Source organism: Myxine glutinosa, unplaced genomic scaffold, assembly GCF_964187855.1.
Source record: "Myxine glutinosa unplaced genomic scaffold, kmMyxGlut1.1 SCAFFOLD_1674, whole genome shotgun sequence".
Taxonomy (NCBI): domain Eukaryota; kingdom Metazoa; phylum Chordata; class Myxini; order Myxiniformes; family Myxinidae; genus Myxine; species Myxine glutinosa.
The window spans coordinates 1-22,500 of NW_027617769.1; the positions used below are offsets into that span (position 1 = coordinate 1).

The 22,500-nt window shown below is 42.7% G+C and overlaps 1 protein-coding gene across 2 annotated transcripts in view; it reads right to left on the reverse strand.

Annotated features, from left to right (window-relative positions):
• Positions 1-2,787: 2,787 nt before the first annotated feature.
• The window catches only part of LOC137413970 (myelin expression factor 2), a 59,014-nt gene continuing 39,301 nt past the window's right edge, over positions 2,788-22,500 (reverse strand). The window contains exons 10-18 of one of the 2 annotated variants that reach the window (XM_068099425.2): positions 16,457-16,555; positions 12,446-12,496; positions 12,203-12,319; positions 11,850-11,951; positions 11,673-11,762; positions 8,384-8,470; positions 4,329-4,528; positions 3,464-3,515; positions 2,788-3,279 (exon numbers count right to left, since the gene is read on the reverse strand). In XM_068099425.2, the coding sequence (XP_067955526.2) occupies positions 3,116-3,279; positions 3,464-3,515; positions 4,329-4,528; positions 8,384-8,470; positions 11,673-11,762; positions 11,850-11,951; positions 12,203-12,319; positions 12,446-12,496; positions 16,457-16,555 (962 nt within the window). In that variant the 3' untranslated portion in view covers positions 2,788-3,115. The remainder of the gene's footprint in view (positions 3,280-3,463; positions 3,516-4,328; positions 4,529-8,383; positions 8,471-11,672; positions 11,763-11,849; positions 11,952-12,202; positions 12,320-12,445; positions 12,497-16,456; positions 16,556-22,500) is intronic. The other variant, XM_068099424.2, reaches the window with a different exon arrangement.

The window sequence follows — 22,500 nt, forward strand, 5'->3', positions numbered from 1 at the left end:
AGAAAGAGAGAAAGAGAGAAAGAGAAAGAAAGAGAAAGAGAGAAAGAAAGAGAAAGAGAAAGAGAGAAAGAGAGAAAGAGAGAAAGAGAGAAAGAGAGAAAGAGAGAAAGAGAGAAAGAGGGAAAGAGAGAAAGAGAGAAAGAGAGAAAGAGAGAAAGAGAGAAAGAGAAAGAGAAAAAGAGAAAGAGAAAGAGAAAGAGAGAAAGAGAAAGAGAGAAAGAGAAAGAGAGAAAGAGAAAGAGAGAAAGGAGAAAGAGAGAAAGAGAGAAAGAGAAAGAAAGAGAAAGAGAGAAAGAAAGAGAAAGAGAGAAAGAGAGAGAGAGAGAGAAAGAGAGAAAGAGAGAAAGAGAGAAGAGAAAAGAGAAAAAGAGAAAAAGAGAAAGAGAGAAAGAGAGAAAGAGAGAAAGAGAGAAAGAGAGAAAGAGAGAAAGAGAAAGAGAAAAAGAGAAAGAGAAAAAGAGAGAGAGAAAAAGAGAGAGAAAGAGAAAGAGAAGAGAAAGAGAGAAAGAGAAAGAGAGAAAGAGAAAGAAAGAGAGAAAGAGAGAAATAGAAAGAGAAAGAGAAAGAGAGAAAGAGAAAGAAAAAGAGAAAAAGAGAAAGAGAGAAAGAGAGAAAGAGAGGAAGAGTTCAATCGCAGTCACATTTTGGGCTTATTACTTTAAGAAAAAGCTTCAGCTAAACCAATTTGCCGAGTGCATCCAATTCGTTACTCACGTTGCTGGGCCCATTCTTGTTGATGCCTCTGTCTTGCATCCTGATGAAAGGAATCCAATCATTTTACTGTCGCCAAAGGAGGAGCACTGCATTTGTGTCCGTTTGGCTGTTTGCCCGTATTGTATGCAGGGAAAAAAAAAAAAAAAAAAAAAAAAAACCACCTTTAGAGGCCATTTTTCCCCACAAGGCGGGGGTTGGCCTTTTTCGGGGACCGTGGTTGTTGTTGTTTTTCGGTCCCCTTTTTGAAGCAATGTTTTACGGCCGGATGCCCTTCCTGCCGCCAACCCTTTTTGTTGCCTTTTACGACAAACAGGGAATTACCAGTGAACTGGTACTCAATTAGCCGACCTCGGAAGGATGACAGGCTGAGGCACCCCCCCTGGTGTTAATTTAGCGATCGACCGGGATTCGAACCCAGGATCGAGGATCCTAAGCCGGCACCCTAGCCGCTAGCCCAACACCAGGGCTGTCCAACACCAGGGCATTTGTATGCCACAAATGCCACCAAGTGGTAGCCAGTAGTACACTTTTTTTTCAATTAGTCCCTCTAAAGTATGTACAACTAGCAGAAGTACCCGGCATTGCCGGGCGGGGGAAGGGAGGGGGAAGGGGAGGGGAGGGGAACGGGGGGAGAGCGAGCCCCTTGGTAAAGCGAGCGATTTTTTTTTCTCATAGCGTCATATCTATCACAGCCTTCATAGCGTTTCATAGCGTTCATAGGGATTTTTTTTTCCATAGCGTCATAGCGTTCATAGCGTCATCACGTGATCGCTCTGAGCGAATCAGCGCCCACCTGCTTCGATTCCGTTGATTCCGTGCGCTGAAATGCGCTGAGGTAAATATGAATAAAAAATATGGATCGTCAAATATTTTGAGTTCGGTCATGTTCGTCCCAGGCTCAATGGCCATGTCTATGCCAAATATCAAGCACATAAGCCTCTCCGTTTAGGAGTCTATCGGTAACAACAAAACACACACAAACACACACACACACACACACACACACACACACACACACACACACACACACACACACACACACACACACACACACACACACACACACACACAGTGTTTTATATATATATATAGATTAGAATGTGAGTACATCTATAAAGTATGTACAATTAGAATGTGAGTACATCTATAAAGTATGTACAATTAGAATGTGAGTGTCTATAAAGTATGCACAATTAGAATGCAAGTACATTTATAAAGTATGTCCAATTAGAATGTGAGTACATCTATAAAGTATGTACAATTATAATGTGAGTACGTCTATAAAGTATGCACAATTAGAATGTGAGCACGTCTATAAAGTATGTACAATTAGAATGTGAGTACGTCTATAAAGTATGTACAATTAGAATGCGAGTACATCTATAAAGTATGTACAATTAGAATGTGAGTACGTCTATAAAGTATGTATACAATTAGAATGCGAGTACGTCTATAAAGTATGTACAATTAGAATGTGAGTACGTCTATAAAGTATGTATACAATTAGAATGTGAGTACGTCTATAAAGTATGTACAATTAGAATGTGAGTACGTCTATAAAGTATGTACAATTGGAATGTGAGTACCTCTGTAAAGTATGTACAATTAAAATGTGAGTACATCTATAAAATAAGAGACATACTATAAAACTACACAAACCAAGTCTGAGTGAGGGTATGCAATCTTTGGTTGTTCGTACCAGTTCTTGCTGTGCAGCTTCTGGCTTTTTTTTCTTGTTTGAATTGAAATTTAATTTTTGCTGCAAACAACATATTTTCCAAACGTCCTTGTGATGGGACGATGCATAATTTTCACCTGCATTCAAAACATCAGGGTGACAGTTTATAGCTCGGTCGAGATTTGAACCCAAGTTAGAGAGTTTTATAGGTGAGTACGCTCATCTCCAAGCTATGCTGCCAGCCTTGTGTAACGTACATACAAGTACTTACGAAGCAAGCAAAAGGGAGGTCATGTCGACCTGTCCTCCCCAGGCAAAAGTAATACAAGTGCATTAACGACATTACAAATGTCTACGTCTTCTCATCAGGTTGTGTGACACAACAAACGAGTCCCTTTTATTCCAAAACCATATTTATTAAAGAAAAGGATAGGCCGTGAAAATCTATCTCCAGTAAGAGAACACTGTATCCTTTTGGGAAAGAAACGTCAACAATTCCAGGTCAATGTTAAACATTGCAAAACAAACAGCACAGGTAAATGAAAACGAGATAAAAAAACAGCCTGCACGGTTGGTCTACCACCTGTCAATCAGGCAGACTAAAATCCAACACAGGCCAACCGGATAGCACAATGAAACAGCAACTGCAATACGACAACTTATGACGGACGTCGTCAATTCAGCTGAGGGCCGATTTAATGGGCAAGCCAGGCGGCACAGTGCCTACGCATTGCGATCCAAGCGTACGTCGATCTCACGTCCGTTGATGCGTGTGCCATTCATAAGCCGACAAGCCCGCTCTGCACCATCGGGACAGTCAAAGCGAACTGTTCCACAACCTTTGGAACGTCCATTTTCCATTTTGATCTCGGCAAAGAGCACACGACCTAACGGAAACAATGGCAAGTGGCACAGCAATTTCTACCAACATTGTGATGGGATGAGGTGGGTGAGCGTGCAGAGTGACTGGCACGTCAGAGAAATGCAGATGATTTGCATATAAATTGATTCCGTCATTGTGATGAGATAAACAAATGCAAGCGCTTCAAAGAAAATAAAAAAGAGCCCTACCACATTCGCTGAACGACTCTTTGAGCTTCGGCCAGGTGAGGTCAAATGGAAGCTGAAGAGGAAGATGCAAAACATATTTGAAAATTAATAACAATTTACACCCCACACCTCACAACCCCCAACCTCACAACCCCCAAAACAGTGACAAAAATGGTGGTTTTCACTTGTAAATTTAGTTAAAGGAGGATGTTAATTGTGAACAACATTATTTGTCCGAAGCAGGGGAAGTGTTTGAGGGCCAGCAGGTGCCGTTATATTTTGTACACTTTACCTTCACCCTTTATTAAATGTCAAAATGCAGATGAGCTGAGTATTTGAACATGAATTTGCAAGTCTGCTCTCCATGGCTGGTTCAAACTCCTTGCTGCTCGAGCCGACTCACCTGATAGGTTGGATGGTTCGAAGAGGGACTGATGGCGGAGCGGCGGGGAGAGGCAATTTTATGTGACGTGCCGGAAAATGTTGGCAGTTGAGATTTTGAGAGATTCGGAGAGAGTGTTGAGGGAGTGTCAGCAATAAAATTGAGAGCGATAAATCAAGGAGGTGTCATGTCGAGCTTTCCGAATAGGATAATCTGGGAACTACAGCTCAAATTGGTAGTTGTTGTTCGGTGGCATTTCCATCTCCCTTCACGAGTTATTACTACACCATTTTAGAAGCTGCTGACGCTCTCTAGGCTCTTTTCCCTGTACCCATTGTGCCAACCTGCACAGTTTCCACTCAGAGCTCCTTACTCCATCACTTCCAGGGTGAAATTAGGCTCCAAATAAACCATCTTGGGAGGTTGAATGTAAAACATTTGTGCAATGCATTCATTACAAACAAGCAATTTTTACAACCGCCAAAAGCTCCGAGTACATCATACGTTTCTGACAAAGATCTGACATCCACCAGGAAATCCAGATCCAAGTTCGGGTGGCAGCCCCACTCCGAAGCCCCCTGTGCCCAGGCCAAAGCCCCCTCGGTCCATTTCCTGGATAGGAGGCAAAGCTGGTCCACCCATACGATCCATGTTGGAAAGGCCCATAGTTGTGGTGTTCATCCCCATAGCACCCATTCCAGCACCTGCAACACATTAACAGTTACAAGGTCATCATTTTACAGACAAGACAAGAGTGACAAAGATCCAGATGCATGTGCACAAAAACACACGAGCATCGTGTTATTTCCCTCGTTTCATGTCCCTCGTCGTTAATTGTGGCTTTTTGTTTTCACAGCTCAACAATTTGAAGCTATATTACTTCGGTTTTTCTGGGTGCAGTAAATAACTAAATGAAACGTCAAAGTGTGATGAGTGTTTATTCCACCTTTTTTATTTATTCAAATAAATCACATACTCACAGTTTTGCCAAAATTAATTTAAATGAAAAAATATGTGGGCTTAATTTACACACAGATTATTTTGAACAACTATTGGGGGGCTGGCAGGATGGGCTCGAGGTACACACTCTCATGTCTAAAACGGTGTAGGCAGGGTTTGAATCCCGTCTCAGTTATAAACTGTGATCTCGGTGCTCCACAGACACTGCGATTTATCAATATGTGCCGTTCTTCAGATGGACATTAAACGGGCGTCCCGCCTGCCGGCATTAGTTGGTGGATGTTAAAGCCCCGGCAGTGACCTTTGAGAAGAGTAGACGAGCCATTGCCGGCACCATTCTTCTTTATCAAAAACTCTCTTCCTCACTCGCCCTGCACTGCACTCTCTCCACCTCACCCCCAGGAATACCTCTGGCTACGGCTTCCCCTTCGCTCCCACCTCTTGTTCATATGTGTGTTGTACCGTCCACCAAACAGTGATGACCCCATCTACATCTCGCTGTCTGATAATATGGACCAACTTCTATCTACTCATCCCAACTCTCTCTTCCTCATATGTGGTGATTTCAACTGTCATCATGCCAGTTGGCTGGGTGTGGGTACCTCTCTCCCCAGCCATGGCTCCTCAGCAAAGGACTTCTGCGACTCACTGGGACTGACACAATCTGTCAATTTCCCGACCCGGATCTCAGTCAACGGAGCATCTTCTCTTCTGGACTTGGTTATGACTAACTTCCCTGAAAATGTCTGCTGCTCTTCTTCTGCTCCAATCGGATCATCTGATCATGTCCTTGTTAAAGTGGACATCTCTCTGACCATTCTCAGGGAGCCTGCTCAACGTCGACGAGTCTGGCATTTCACTCAGGCCAACTGGCACGGTCTTCAAGCAGTCATCAATCATCTGGACTGGTCTCCCATCTCTACCACCTCCGACATCAACTCATCCTGGGAATTCTTCCAAAGTAAATTGCTCTCTCTCATGATCCCATCTCGTCTTCAGTTGTCATACCCTTCCTCCCGTCCATGGTACATGGAATCTTGTGGTGAGGCTGTTGCCCAGAAACAACTTACCTTCGTCTCCTGGAAAGCAAATCCAACGGAAGGAAATCTCATTTCCTTTCACAAAGCCCGAAACAAGTGCGTGTCCACCCTCAGGAGAGCCAGGAAACAATATCTCTCCGTTCTCAAGACAGAACTCTCTTATCTGTCTCCCTCTTCCAAATCCTGGTGGCATCTGGTCAAATCCGTTTCTGGTGTTTGTTCCCCCTCCATCCCCTCCCTTACATCAAACGGCTACACAGCTGACTCCGCACGTGAAAAAGCTGAATGCCTCAACTCTGTGTTTGCCTCTAAATCTTGTGTCCCAAACCCATCCCTCTCTGTACCCACCATACCCAGTTGTACCCAGCTGCTCCTGGACTCCGTGTCCTTTCCTCCTGACAAGGTGGAAAAGTTTGTCAACCCTCGACTCTGATTCTGCAACTGGACCCGACGGCATCAGCCCACGGGTCCTAAAATCCTGCTCTGCCGCTCTATCTCACCCTCTCTCTGTTCTCTTCACCCTCTCTTTTGCTCAAGGTCAACTGCCATCTGCTTGGAAATCAGCCAACATCACCGCTTTGCACAAAAAAGGTGCAAAAACAGATCCTAGCAATTACAGACCAATCAGCCTTCTCCCAATTATCAGTAAAGTCATGGAATCCATCATTGCTTCGGATATGAAATCTTTCCTCTTCTCCAATGGCTTGATCTCTGATCATCAATTTGGTTTCAGACCAGGTCACTCGACTCTGGACATGCTGCTTCTGCTGTCTCAACAATGGATGGAGGTCCTCAATGCCAAACAGGAAATTAGAGCTGTCTCCTTCGACATATCACGTGCCTTCGATACGGTCTGGCACCCCGCTCTGCTCACCAAACTCTCCTCCTTTGGTATCCATGGAAATCTCCACACATGGCTGGCGGACTTCCTCTCTAGCCATCGTCAACGTGTGGCCCTGAATGGGTTTCTCTCATCTCCTGTTCCTGTTCAGGCTGGAGTTCCCCAAGGCAGTGTTCTGGGCCCTGTGCTTTTTCTGGTCTTCATCAATGATCTCTCTGACTCTCTTGAAAATCCTTTCTATCTCTTTGCTGATGACTCCACTCTCTGCCGCTCCATTCCTCTTCCCTCAGATCGGCAGTCTGCAGCCTCCTCACTCTCTGAAGACTTGGACAAAATCAAAGACTGGTCAAACAAGTGGAACATGTCTTTCAATCCTGACAAATCTCACACTCTTACTATGTCTCTCCGAAAAGATCGACTGGACAACCCTCCCATCTACTTTCTCAACAATCCTCTCCAAGAAGTTCTGTCGCTCAAGCTTTTGGGTCTCACTATCTGCCATGATCTTTCTTGGGAAAACCACATTTCCAAGCTGGCCTCCAAAGCCAGTCGCCGACTGGGCATCCTCCGTCGTGCGAAGTCCTTCCTCGGCACACCTGAGCTCCTCACCACATACAAGGCTTTCATCCACAGCTCAATGGAATACTGTTCTCCCCTATGGGCCGGTGCTCCTGCCTCACACCTAGCTCGGCTTCACGCTGTTGAAACCAAAGCTTTCAGAATTATTGGAACCTCCCACGATGAAGCTATCTCTGAGGGCCTTTCACTCACTCAACGCAGGCAAGTAGGTGGTCTTTCTGTCTTCTACCGACTCCTCTCCGGCCTTGCACCCCCAGCTCTCTCTGTGCTCTGTCCCCCAAATATTCCTACAGGTCGCACAAGATCTGCCAGCAACCCTCTGATGGTTAAACTGCCGAAATCTTGGCTCTCTGCTCACCTTCACTCTTTCATTCCTCTTTTCTCCCGCCTCTGGAACAAACTCCCTCACTCCCTTCAATCCCACTCCTCCCTCCAGGTCTTTAAAACAGCTGTTCACCACCGTTTCTTATCTTCCCCCATCCAAAACCTTGATCTTTTCTACCCCCACTAATTCACCCCAGATCCACCTTGTTTGAAATTCCAACTTCTTTCCTGGAAGTCCTGGCAGTGTCCATATGTGTTATACCTCTCCCACCCCCCCCCCCTTCCCGTGCCCCCCCCCCCAAAGCCCTCGCCCTCTCTCAGATCTCTCGATGTCTCCATGTCTCTCGGTCCCTGCTCTCAAATGTTGTGTTTGTGTCCTTCCCCCTCTCTCCCCATCTTGTCTACCGCTCCCGATGTTATATGTTTTATGTGTCTGTCTTTCTGTGTGATTAATGTTCGCTCTTTCACGAGCTTCGATCTTGTATACAACAAACAAAAAAAAAAAAAAAAAAAAAAAAAAAAAAAAAACCCATGGCCAAATTACGAATTAGCACCCGGACTTCCCGAGCTGGAGTGGTGACCCGACCAGGTTGATAGCCAAATAACTGATTCAGCAGTACTAACACTCTGCATAGGGCATGGTAGATAGATGATCATTATCTGCAACTCCCTCACTAATTTGTTTGATTGTTCCCCCTTTCTCAGAAACTGATACGAAATTGCAAAAATGCACAGTTACATGCACAGTGATGTTTCAATATACTGATGCACCCCCACCCCATGTACAAGAGCAGAGACAGTGTAGTGTTACAAACCCAGGGCACCAGCCATTGGAGTCATGTTGCTGGACAAGGGCCCAAGGTTTCCGACTCCCATCATTCCACCACCTCCAACCAGCATACCTGAAAACAGAGGCGCAGATCAGGGATTGTTTTGATTATTTGTCAAATTATAGCCTGCCTTTGTTTGATGTACAATATAATGTATTACGAAAAGAAGTGTGTGCATGTCCATCACGTTTTATTCCAAAGCGTTCCAGCTGTCATAGAGTGATAAAAATGGTAGCCATGGAAAGCAAATGATCAAATTACTTTATAAAAAATTGTGTCAGTTTAATCCCAAGAATGCCCATTTTAAAAGCCTGTCTTTCCAGGTTAGAAGAAGAAGAAGGACCTGGAGCTTTAACGTAGTATTATTTCGTCTGCAGACTGTGGCTGCTGGTTGCATTATTTTTTTATAAGGAATCGAGGCTCGTGTGAGAGGCAACACATTGAACATGAAAACATGCACAGACACATAAAACATACAATGAAGGGAGCGGGAGACAAGAGGGGGAGAGAGGGAAGCACACAAGCACAGCAACAGTAGAGAACAGGGACGTCGGTAAATCTGTGGAAGGGGGAGGGCTGGGGGAGGAGGGGTACACGGTATAAAGCAAATGAACACTTCTATGAACTTCAGGAAAGAAGTTGGGGATTGAAAGAGGTGGATTTTGGGTGTTTTAATGGGGGTAGAAAAGATCAAGGTTTTGGATGGGGGGAGATAAGATATGGCAGTGAAAAGATGTTTTGAAGACATGGGGGGAGGAGAGGGATTGAAGAGAGTGTGGGAGATTGTTACAGAGGAGGGAGAAAAGAGGACTGAAAGAGTGAAGGTGAGCAGCGAGTTTTGGTTTTGGCAGTTTCACCAGAAGAGGCTTGCTGGCTGGGATCATTGCTGGGAGTGTGGCTGTGCTGTTGATGCAGTGCCCCATTTCCAGTAAGCTGGTACTCATTTTACCGACCTCAGAAGGACGACGGGCTGATCAACCCACCTGGTGTTATTTAGTAGCATGATGGGGGGTTCAAAACTCAAGACCCTCAAACTCAAGGCAATGGATCCAAGCCTATCAACCGCCTTAACCACGACAACTACAGGCTTTTTAATGTAGTGGTACGACTGCAGGAACCCTTTCGAATAAAGCGTGATGGACATGGAAGGAGCACACAAAATTCTACATCGTAATACTTCTCGAAGCAAGAGAAAAACATAATGGAACACGAAAGGAACAAACAAACAACAACAACCACGGCGCCAGCAGCACCAACTACGTTTTAAAATATCCTCTTTTTGAGTGTTTCACTTCATTATACATCCTCATTGGGATTCACGGATAGATACAGTGCCATAAGAGTATTCACACCCCTTGACTTCTTTCACAATTTGTTGTGTTAAAGCCTGAATATAAAATGGCTTAAATTGACATTTTTTTGTCACTGATCTATACATAATAACCCATAATGTTAAAGTGGCATAAAGAATTGTTTTCAAAATAATTAAAAACGAAATACAGAAATATCTAAATTAGATAAGTATTTAACTCCTTGAGTCATTACTTCGTAAAAGCGCCTTTGGCAACATTTACAGCTTCGAGTCTTCTTGGGTATGCTTTGAGGTCTGCATCAGCTTTGCACATATGGATTGTGGGAGTTTCTCCCATTCTTCCTTGCAGATTTGCGCAAGCACTGTCAAGTTGGATGGGAAGCGTCAGTGAGCAGCAATCTCCTAGTCTTTCCACAGATTCTCAATGAGATTCCAATCTGCACATAGACTGGGCCACTCAAGGACTTTCACATTCTTGTTCTGAAGCCATTCCAGTATTGCTATGGCTGTAAGCTTGGGGTCATTGTCATGCTGGAATATAAATCTTCCCTGCAGTCTGAGGTCTTTTGCACTCTGAAGCAGGCTCTCCTCAAAGATTTGCCTGAATTTGGCTCCATTAATTGTTCCCTCTGTCCTTAAAAGTCTCTGTCTCCACCGCTGAAAAGCATCCCCATAGCATGATACTGCCACCACCATGCTTCACTTCACGATAGGGATGGTGTTAGATAGGCGATGAGTAGTGCTCCGTTTCCTCCAAACGTCGCGCTTTGCTTTCAGGCCAAATAGTTCAATTATTGTCTCATCAGACCACAGAATCTTTCGCCTCATGCATTCTGGGTGTTTCGCGTACCTTTTTGCAAATTCCAGGTGTGCTGTCATGCGCCTTTTTGCAAACTCCAGGTGTGCTGTCATGTGCCTTTTTGCAAACTCCAGGTGTGCTGTAATGTGCCTTTTTGCAAACTCCAGGTGTGCTGTCATGTGCCTTTTTGCAAGCTCCAGGTGTGCTGTCATATGCCATTTTGCAAACTCCAGGTGTGCTGTCATGTGCCTTTTTCTCAAGAGTGGCTTCCGTCTGTCCACTCTCCCATAAAGCCTAGATTTGTGAAGTCCTGCAGAGACTGTTGTCCTTCCAGCAGGTTCTCCCATCTCAGCCAATTAACTCTGCAGGGCTGTCAGTGGTCATTGGGTTCTTTGTCACCTCCCTGACCAAGGTCCTTCTTGCCCGATTCCTCAATTCGGTCGGATGACCAGCTCCATTAAGATTCTGGGTCGTTCCATGTTCTTTCCATTTCCTAATGAATACTTTCTGAAGGTGCTGTATGTAATGTTTGTGAATTGCAATATGCTCTTGATTACACCGTCGGCAAAACAATGGGAAGACATAGCTGGAGCTTCACCAAATATAGTGAAAATGAAGCCAAACAAATGACAAAATCAGGGCAACTGACTACCAAGCATCGCATTTCCAAAGTATATTAGACCTCAATCAAATAAAGTTGGGCACTTGATAAGATGAATATTTTTGGTTAATTGAGTTTTGAAAAGGGGAGGTGGGGGTTTAAAAACTTAAAAACAATATGGCAGGTGCCATAGACTACAATAAAATTTATCTCTAGAAAGATAATTTTCTGAACCAAATGTTCACTGAGGTATTCTAACTGCTGTGAGAAAGAAGACGAAGCAACGTTTCAAGCATTAGCCCTTCTTCAAAGTAAAATATGTCAAAGGAGACTTTCTTTGTATATTAAATGTTATAGTATGTTGGTTATCTTCAGTTTATTTAGTTTGGGGAGAGGTAGCTACCAAAGGATTATATAACCGATTTTTTTCATTTAATGTCAAATGTATTCTTCCATATCAATTTCAAAAAGATGTCAGAAAAGGATGATGTGATAGTCAATTCAAGGGGAGAGAAGTGCCACACTCAACTTCAGTCAGGTGAGGAAAATCAAGGAAAATTACCCATCATGTTGTTCCCAAAATTACGATTCATGTTGTCTCCTCGATTAAATTCACGCTGGAAGCCGGAACCATAGCCAGGACGGAAAGCGTCTGTGATGGCAAAGTAAACAAGGTTTGCTCATTCCACCAAACAAACTAGCTGGCATATCAGAGATATATAAGGGATCTGCAGCTCACCTGCCATAGACACCCCCATTCCATTTCCCAAGCCTGCACCGATGTTGTTCCCAATATCTCTCCTGAAGTTGTCCACAGGCCCCAAACCTCCAGACATTCCTCCTGCAAGTATTAGAAGACTTCAATGCAATAAAAATGGAAAAGTAAATAATCGTCAAAACGTTGTTGTTCTCATCTTTTCCACCATTACTTGTTTCACAAACTTGTCAAACGGGCAGCATATGCAAAAATAATTAGTGGGTAACTAAAGCTCGAGATAAAATGACTAACACACCCAAACTATCAAAACACAAGACGCACCTGTGACGTATTTGTTACAATACTTAGCAGCAAGTGTGGCAAAAGAAACTCACCTCCCATCTGTCCCATGGTCCCTCCCATTCCACCTATACCGCCAAGGCTGCTACCAACTCCACCGTAACCACCAATATTAGACCGATCCATGCCAAAGCCAGGCAATGGATCCAAGCCTATAGGTTCGAAAATACCATTAATAGGCAGCATTCAGACAAAAATGTATACTAAAAGACAAGCAAGGGTGAAAAAGATTGTGGGCAGGTCCACATCACCTAAGGCTAGTGTACAAGCAAACCCACCTCCAACTCTGTCTGACATGCCTCCAAATCCAGGCACATCCATGCCCAAGCCTACGAAGAGAAAAGGAAGGTCACTTTAAAATAATTAATTAACGAGGAGTGAAAAACAATAATCAAACAAATGCTTCATTCACAATCCTGGCGATCAACTCAATCTTTATCTACAACTTTAGTTGTTCTTTTTTCACAACAGATTTAAAAAACGCTTTCGGGTAACTTGCTTGCCACTACCATTTAATCAGCGTATATGCTGCATTAAAGAAATAAGTGGCAATCTATTTTCGGTTCATCATACTAAAATACGCAATTTAGTGTCTGTCTGTCGATATCTGACCGCGATACATTCGGTTGTTACTTATCCCATCTCAACCAAACTTCACAGGAGGAAACAATATTAATACGAACTAGACAGGCCACCTACGCCTGGGCCACTTAATAACTGCGTACAGTTATGACCAGGATCCAATCTGCCCCACTTTGATACAACCCCACTTTCATCAGACATGTGACCCGTGATGTCCTCTTTATTAAACTGAAATCAGGATAGCTAGTTCATCACATATTTACAGTTTCGCATTGATCGGTCAAGTGGTTGCAGCGACAAAATAAATTAAAGTGAAATAATATCCCGCCTCCACAAGAAAATCCATGTTAGGGTGTATATCCGTGTTAAGATAAGCTTTATCGTGGCGTTTTTCCAAGGCTGCGTCTAATAACAAAAGTAACAAACAAGTACAGATACATTCAAAGTACACCGCCCCCATGCCAAATAATTAAATATCCTACAGCGCGGCATTGCCGGGGCGCTCCCGGCACTCGGCAATACCTTCAGTGCAGCTCATAGAGACTGCATTGGGAGGGAGAGGTGCGCAATAATTGATCGATTAATTGTATAATTAAAATCAAGAAAAGATCATAAAATATTTTCTTAATCAATTGGCTAATAGCATAACTAAACCACTAGTGCCTCATCCAAAGATGTATCTTTTAGAAATTTAATTAAATAAGGCATCAATAAAAATTTAAATAATTAAGTAATTAATCAATAAATAATTAATTAATCGATTAAATGATTAATCAATAAATCAAAAATATCCTTGATAGCCACATCACTTGGTCACTGTCATGTCCAAATATTAGCTTCCTAGCTCAAAAGGTGCCCAAGATATTGGCCAAATGAGAAAGAAAATAAATAAATGATTACTAATGAAAATAAATAAATAATAATCATTAAAAAATTAAATTATTAATCAATTCGGTCACAGAACACATAAACCACCACCATTTCATCAGAATGTGTAACTTAAAAAACAAAAAAATTTTTTAGTCATTAATCAAATTATTAAATAATTAATCGATTAATTGATGTATTGATTAATTAATAAATCAAAAATAGCCTTTGCAGCCAAATCACCTGGTCATTGGCATGTCCAAATATCAGCTTCCTAACTCAAAAGGTGCCTGAGATAATGGCCAGAAGAGAAAGTAAATTTAATTAATTAAATAAGTACTTAATTAATCGCTAATAATTAAATAATTCCTCAATTAATTGATGAATCAAAAAACAAAAAAATACCATTTTTGACAAAGGACTTGCTCACTATTGTGCTGAAATTTCAGCTTCCGAGCTCAAAGGATGGTTGAGATATCGCCCAGACAAACAAGAAAGAAAACAAGAAAACAAACGAAAACAATCAGTGAAAACTGAGTCCTCCCTTTCAGCGTGCGTCACTGCCGAGCCCCCTTCGGTGCCCGGCAATGACGTTATGCAGCGCCTGGAGATGGCAGAGGAAAGGAGCGGTGTACAAAAAGGGCAATCTGAGATTGCAGGCACTCGCCAGGTTGTGTTATAGTGGTTTTTAAGGCTTTTGTGTTGAAACAAATATGGTGGCCGAACCATATGACCAATGACGTAATCATAATTCTTTTTTTCTCCACCAATTTATCCCTAATGATGCTCAAGAAATTTCATCTTGATCGGATGAAGTTTTGTATTTGTTGAATTTTGTCATAATGGAGGAACTATGACATCATGAACATATTTTATTCCCCATGGAGAGTTCTTTACGAGCCATGTCTCAATGTTGTGTCTTGCCATGTCTTGAGTTGTGCAAGTTGTGTCTTGCCAATGTTGTGTCTTGCCATACGAGCCATGTCTTGAGCCATGTCTCAAGCCATGTCCCAATTCAGCACTTTCGGAGATATAGAGGTGCAAAGTTTTTCGTTTTTTCCAAGATGGTGGCCAACCACGTGACCGATGACCATCATTATTTGTTTTCTAAACTAATCTATTCCTCGATTATGCTCAAGAAATTTCATCTATTCCCCACGTATATTTACGTATTCACCACGTGACCTATGACATCATAATTATCAACAAAAAAAATTATACAGGAGGAGGTGCACCTATGGTGAAATTTCCTGTCAATTGGACCAACGGTTGCAGAGAAAATCATATTTATTCTGTGTAGACAAACAGGCAGACACAGACAAACAGACTCAAATGTCGTCTGGTGAGGGTAATAAAAGTAATATTAATGTCATTGCAAAACAATATTAATACTAATTAAAGGTAAAAGGGGTCTTATGGATCTTGGGGTCGTTTGTTTCATCCAGGACGTTTGGTTCTTTTGGTTTTTTTTTAGTCCTTGGGGGACTTTTTGGTCCTTGGGATCTTTTGGGTTTTGTTTTTTTTAGTCATTGGGGGACTTTTGGGTCTTTTGTGTCCTCGGGGTCTTTGTGGTATTTGAGGTTATTCAGTGCATTTTGGGGTCATGGTGGTCTCAAGGGTCTTCAAAGGTCTAAGGGGTCTCAGCAGTCCTAAGAGTCGAAAGGTACATTCCAATAGTATGTAATTAATAGACTACATAATGAATAGACATGATGCCACTGAGTTCAAACAGTACATAATCAACAGATATACTGAAAAGTCACATGGCTGGAGAACATAAAAATGTAGAGTTTCTTCTTCAAACAATAAAAAAAAATTCTGGCTGCCAGACCGTGCGACCGAACTTGTTAAAACTTTAAACAAGTATTCAGCTTAACGACTAGTTCATAGTTTTGAAGTTTCATGTCCAAGGATGAAGCGGTTCAAGAGAAATAATTGTGCTAAGATTTTCGTTCAATCCAATATGGCTGCAAAAACACATGACCTATGATTTAATCAAAAACACCCTGGTATCCCCCAAAGGTTGGGGAACACGTGCGTGAAGTTTCCTTTAAATGGTTTAGATTTTTTTTTTTTATCACAACTGTCAGACCATGTGACCTACGAGGTTAAAACTTACACCCTATTCCCCCCTCCTTTCCACTCACCCTCCCATCCCAACTCCAGTGCATCATGTGCATGAAGCAAATTTTTTTTAATGTTCAATCCAACATGTCTGCCAAACCACGTGACCTATAACGTCATTGATTTAGATCATCCTCTTATGTTGTTGCGTAGAACATGCTCAATAAATTTAAAACTGATTGGATACAGTGATGTACTTGTCAAATTATGACATCATAATGAGGGCACCCATAACATCATTAATATATGTTATTCCTCATGCAGTTCTTTACAATGAGCCATGTTTCAATTTTTTTTTTTATCCATAGAGCGGTTTTGGAAATTATGGAGGTCCAAAGGTTTTCGTTTTTTCCAGGATGGTGCTCATACCATGTGACCTATGACATCACAGTTACCATAAGAAAAATCTACATGATAAGGCGCATACTATGGTAAAACTGTGTGTTAATCGGAGCAACGGTTGCCGAGAAAATGAATTTTTAAGGGAAAAAAAAACTCTGAAAATCGCGGCAGAATAAAAATAATAATCATAAGAAAATCAATAGGTATCCATCCTGGAAGGATTGCATCCCGAATAATAAACAAAACAGAAACAAAAGGGTACCACAGCCTGAAAGGCTAGTGGTACCCGAATAAGAAATCCAACAACAATAGGAGACCCAGTCTCTTATAGACTTGGTCCCCCCCCCCAAAATATTATGAATTAACTATCTTGCCTCTGGGCCCAATGCAACCCTTGGATGACATGTCGTTCTCCTCTGGTTTCAAAGGCTCCCCATCACGGCCAAAGCCAAGGCCAACTCCACCTAATCCATCTGAAATGCACAAGCCAACATCAGTTGCACAAAAGGCAGATCACAGTATATCACAAGAATGTACTTCCTGTATTTGATTGTCAAGTAGTACCTTAGAACCTTCCACAAAACAAACTGAAAACATTTTTTTTGCAACATCTATCTATAATTCCAGTAATCTCTGTCTGTACGTTTGTACGTTTGTCTGTGACCGCTGTTTCTCGACAACCACGGGTCCGATATACTTTTAACTTGCCAGGTATATTGCTGGGGACCCGAGGATGTGCCTTTTCAAGGTTTCATATTAATCGGACAATTACTTACCGAGCTATGTCCAAAAAACGATTCAACCAATCAGAGAGCAGCGAACTATCGCGTGTGCCGAACGTGGCGGGCACACTCTGCCTCGGATGGCACATTTGAGAGCGTATTCATTTATTTCACGTTTGCAAACTATGTTGGCGTTAAACTATGTTTTACAACTAATAAAACCGAATTTGCGATTCATTCGCTTTCCTGCGCGTTTGTGCACGCGATGGCGATTTCTTTACCAAACTCCGGAAGCCGTTCGCTTTGGACCAAACCATTGCATGTAAATAGAGGGGGGGGATTGTCACCACTCGCAAGCCGTTCGCTTTGGACCAAACCATTTCATGTAAATAGAGGGGGGGGATATAATTTTAGATATAGATATAGTACGGGCATGCCCTAGTACTAAGTAATGCACCAAAAACAAGCATATCAATTCCTTTATATTTTGTTGATGCCATGCAGACATTAATCATGTTTCCCAAGAACAGGACCAAGCTCTGTTTAGTGGGGTTTTGTGGGCTCAGAAAGTTTTAGGAATTCTGTTAAAACATTTTTACCATCATGCTGGTCTCTAATTGCAGCTTGAAAGCCACAAACCACTCTCTTGCTCGAGGATAGTTGCAAGCTGAGGAACAAACTGTTAGTACTGGAGACAGAGTTCTGGACGGAGTTAGTGCTGCCCGTTCCTCTCTATGTGGGCCAAGTTATTGGAATTAGTTTTATTTAAATGTGTAGAGTTGCCTTCTGCCATTACCTATGAATTATCTGCATGAATACTATGAATACAATCATTACCTATGAATACAGTATATCATTCAAACAATCTTCATTACCTGTCACCAAAAGTGGACAGAGGTTATGTTTTCACCCGTTTGTCTGTGTGCAAGATATCTTAAAAAGGTATGGACGGATTCAGACGAAACTTGATGGACAGATTGGGTGTGTAACAAGGACAAATCGATTAGATTTTGGTGAAGATCCAGACCCTGATCCTAGAATTGTTGAAGTGATTCTTCACCATTGAGAGATCGGGCCATAAATGATATATAGCACGATATCCCAAAAAGATAGACAGATTTGGACAAAACCTGTTGGATGAGTTGGGTAGGTGACAAGAACAAACTTAGTATATTTTAGTGAAGGTACAGATGCAGATGCGATCTATCAGTGGGGCTATAAAACATAAACTGTTCAGCCTGGTGCAGGTATGCGCTCTACCAAGTGCCGTTATAGTTTTGCTGTATGGCTCTTCTCAATGTCAAAGGAAAAAGTTGCAAAAGGTCATAGGCTGACAAGTGAGACTTACACCTGATAACTCAGTTTGTGAAGGCCATATAGGTTGAGCAAATGCAAGGTGTAATTGGATAGTTAGTGCAGTATTCAAAATTTGAGTAAGATATAAAAAAATTAAAAAAACCCCAACAAGTAAGCCAAACAAATTAGTCGAACGAATCTTCCTTGCTAAACTAGAACGGCACTCAGTGGAGAGAAATACCTCCGCCAGATGAACAGTTTATGTTTTGTATCCCAGAGTCGACCAGAAAATCATAATACAGAATCACATTTGATCAAAATCTTCCGTCCACAACTTTGAGATATCCTGCTTTGTATAGTTTTTGTCCCTATCTCCCAATGGTGAAGAATCATTTAGCAATTTCTACTAGCCGAATCCAAATAACAGTTGTTTTTACCTGCGAAAAGTCCAGGTCTACAAGAGCTCCACATGGTAGTTGTTGTTTATGTGGTTCTTGTTGGGGGTCGATTTTTGAAATGTGCACCCTTTGATCGGACATCTGCCAGATCCCACCCACATTTGTCACTTGACTCCACCCACCAAGGCACCACGACAACATAACATGGCCACCATCTTGGATTTATGGGCAACTGAAGAAATCAGGCATGTGGGCCTCTGCCTTTAGCTTAGGATGCGGGGGGATCTAGCACCTGAACACCTGATGGTCATGCTGAAAAACTACTGCTATAACGTCATTGCGCTGAGTGAAATCACAACATCAGCCAGAAAGAATCATGCAATGGTCACATTGTGATGTCAGGTAGTGACATACACGACGCAAGTGTTGGGATACTGATGTCCACACGGGCAAAAAACAGCTGCCTTACCACCTACATCTCAAATTGAATTATAGCTGCTCGTTTTCGGTTGAGGAAAGGTACCCTTCTATTCGTCTCTGTCTAGGCACATACATCGACTGCAGTGGATGACGTTATTTACGATTTATACGTGCAGCTGCAAGATAAATTCCAATAAAAAGAACTGTGACACACTTGTAGTGGTTGGTGACTTCAATGCAAAACTTGGAACCAAATGCGTTCCTCTCGTCATGGGACCTCATGGTTATGGTGTCAGCAATTCAAGAGGAGAAAGACTGGTTGAATTTTACATGGGTAATAACCTTACTGCCACACACTCCTGGTTTCCTAAATTATCTTCTCAAAAGGTAACGTGGTGCAGCAGGGCAAGAAACGCAAGAAATACCATTGGTCATGTTCTGATCGCCACAGAAGCAAGAAATCACCTGACTGATTGTCATTCCTACAGCGCTTGCTTTGACACTGACCATCGGCTAGTTACTCCCACCAGGGAGGAATGCATTCGATCGTGTGCGTGTGTGTGTGAACAAGATATCTGGAAAAGTTCTGAACGGATTTGGATGAAAGTTGGTGGGATGATTGCCCTTGGGATAAGGAAGAATTGATTCGTTTTTGGTGAAGCTCAGGATATTATTCCGGATCCAGGAATTTTTTACCATTGGAAGGGAAGATAGGGCTCATTTTTTTTTTAACATTATCTTCTATATATTCTATATTTAACATTGTGATATGAAAATAGTTTTCATATTTGTTGTAAATGTAGTTTAAACTCGTGGTTATGCGTTACAGCGGTGTATTTTTTTTAGCAGCGTCGTCTTCAATGTTCATTTTTTTCTAATAAAGACATGTTCTGTCATTTTAAAACCACCAAAGTGTGTATTAGGTTTCCCGTCTCATAAAATGTATCGGTTGATACGTATTGTTGCGGAGATGAGGACTGTATTTTTTTGATTGTGTGCTGTATTATTATTATTATTGTTTATTCTGCGCCCCCCTACCTCCGGAGCTGTGTAAAGGTGAAAGGGCATCCCATAATTAGTCCACAAGCATACACGTCAGCCAAGTAATAGAATACCCCTGTTGATGGTTATCTCTTATTCTGTGTTTTAGGGTAAGGCTGTGTCTCCCATTAATTGAAGTACTCCATTGCACCAGTGAAAGAGAATAGATCCCCCTTTCATTCCCATCCCCAAAATCCCCATTCCTTTCACATCCCCTCTGGTCATTGCCGAGCCTCGATTGCCCATATTACCTCCCCTCCAAAACCACCATTGAACATGTGCTCTCGTCGGAGAAGAAAGGCGTGCCCGCCCGTCGTCATCAAGGGCGGAGCCAGAGGGTCGCGCGACCAACCAGGGCCGAGGTGAGCACCCCGATGGGCCTGTCCTGAAGGCCGGCGGCTTAATCGCCGGAGGCGTTATAAAGGCGCGCACGCAGGAAGCAAGTGAGTCGGTTGCCAGAGAGGGTCGTGAGGAGTCAGTCAGTGGAGTCGGTGGTCAGTTGGTTGCGTTGGTTGCGGTGAGGAGTCGGTGGTAAAGAGTGAGTGGACCAAGAACGAGTTGAGGGTTTGGACCAGACGAGTCGGACAAGGCCTGGCAAAGCACGCGACGTCCACAGCAGCCACAACAGCAGCTTGGGGGCCTGAACGGCGGTTTGGAGCAGGGCCGTAAAGGAACGGCGGCTGCTAAACGCGCCGGTTGAGCTGCAGGACCCCCTTGGACCTTCCTCTCCCTCCAGCCATCCACCTCCTGCCTTTCCACCCTTCTTGTGTACGTGAGTTTGTTTTGTTTGTTCTGTCCCTGGGTATTTAATTAAGTCTGTAGGTAAGCTAGTATTTGCACTGTGTCACCTGCGTCTTATGTGTTGTAAATAAACCTTGATTGCTCCTTTTTGCTTGTGTAAATAATAAATCCCATTACTCGTCTGTACGTCTTCTCGTTTTATTCCTATTCCTCTTTGCATTTCGTCGTTTTAGTCTTTTCCCAGATTGGGCAGCTGCGGTGCGATCCGGCCAAAGTTCTGGGTGAATCGGGTGAGTCGGGGATCCTGTAACGGTCGCGGTTGGACCATCCGCTCGGCCCATCGTAACATCTAAACCGCGATCAGTAACAGTATAATGCTTTAAAACAGTTTTTGTTTTGTTTTGTTTTTTACCTCAGAAGAGAAATCAACATTTACCTCAGCAAATGTCAATCGCGGTGTCAGTATTTGATGAACTTATAAAGACTTAGGTGAGTTATAAGTGTGACGAGCATGTGCACGGGATTCTTCCCAGAAGAATGAGTGGTCGCATTAGCTTGTACGACTTAAAATGAGCGAGTTTTGTTTTGACGTTTGGGCCAGTTTTACATGTTGTATCCCTAAGGAATGAAACGAACGTTTTTCCTGGCTTACAATTTTATTTGAAGTCACACATGCCTCAAAATACACTCACTTATATAGAATTTAACGCTGAATCCGAGAATGTAAGTGAAATTGCCTTGTTTTTTTTTTTTTTTACATTATCTTCTATATATTCTAAACATATATCTGTGCAGTGTCTGTCTTGTCTTGTGTCGTCACTGAACAACTCCCTCAAACTTTTGTGAAATCGTACTATTCCAACTTGACCCACGGTGGGAGTATGCGCTCTACTGAGTGGTGTTCTAGTTATTTTAGTTATTTGCAACCTGAAGTGGAAGTTCCGTTGTCATGCTGATGTACATGGACTGCGATCTAAACGTCCAAATGTTGAAGCCCTAAAATCTGAATGGACGTCTGAAAACTTTTGTTGGCTGGTTAGATCCCGCGTTGCACAAGGTGACTCTCAAAGTTATTGCACGCACCATACGCGATGAACGTAGAGCAGCAACGAAGGTTGGAAAGTGTGGAAATGCGAATGGTTCGACGGATGCGCGGAGTATCGTTGAGAGAGAGGAAGACAAATGATGAATTGCGAAAGATGATGGGAATAGAGCCTGTGATTGATGCTGTGAAGAGGAACAGGTTGAGATGGTTTGGTCATGTGTTGAGGAAGGATGAAAGTGACTGGTTGAGAAGAGTGATGGAAATGAATGTAGAAGGAAGTAGAAGACGGGGAAGACTGAGAAAGACTTGGCTAAAGATGGTGGAAGAAGAAATGCGGGCAAGGGGGTTATAACAAGGAGAGATGCAGAAAATAGGGCAAAATGGAGAAGATTGTCATGGGGACCGCAAGGCTAACCCCCGCTCTAGCAAGGAAAATGGCCTTTAAAATGCATGTTGTTGTTGTTGTATACGCGATGCAACTCGAGACCTGTGGCATGCAAATGTCACAGAGGAAACAGCCCTATTTGTCTGCAACAACACTTCAACTAATAGAGCACAAGATGCAGGCTGTCGGCACTCCATAATTCACAGGTCTGAGTAATGAGATCAAACACGCATGTCAAAAAGATCTTGACAAATGGTTGGTGGCAAATGTTGTTACGTTTATGGGGGGGTGGGGGGTAGGTAAAAGAATACCGAGAGAGGTATAACTGTATAGGAAGTAGCATGGACTGCATGATGTGTAGGAGCATTTT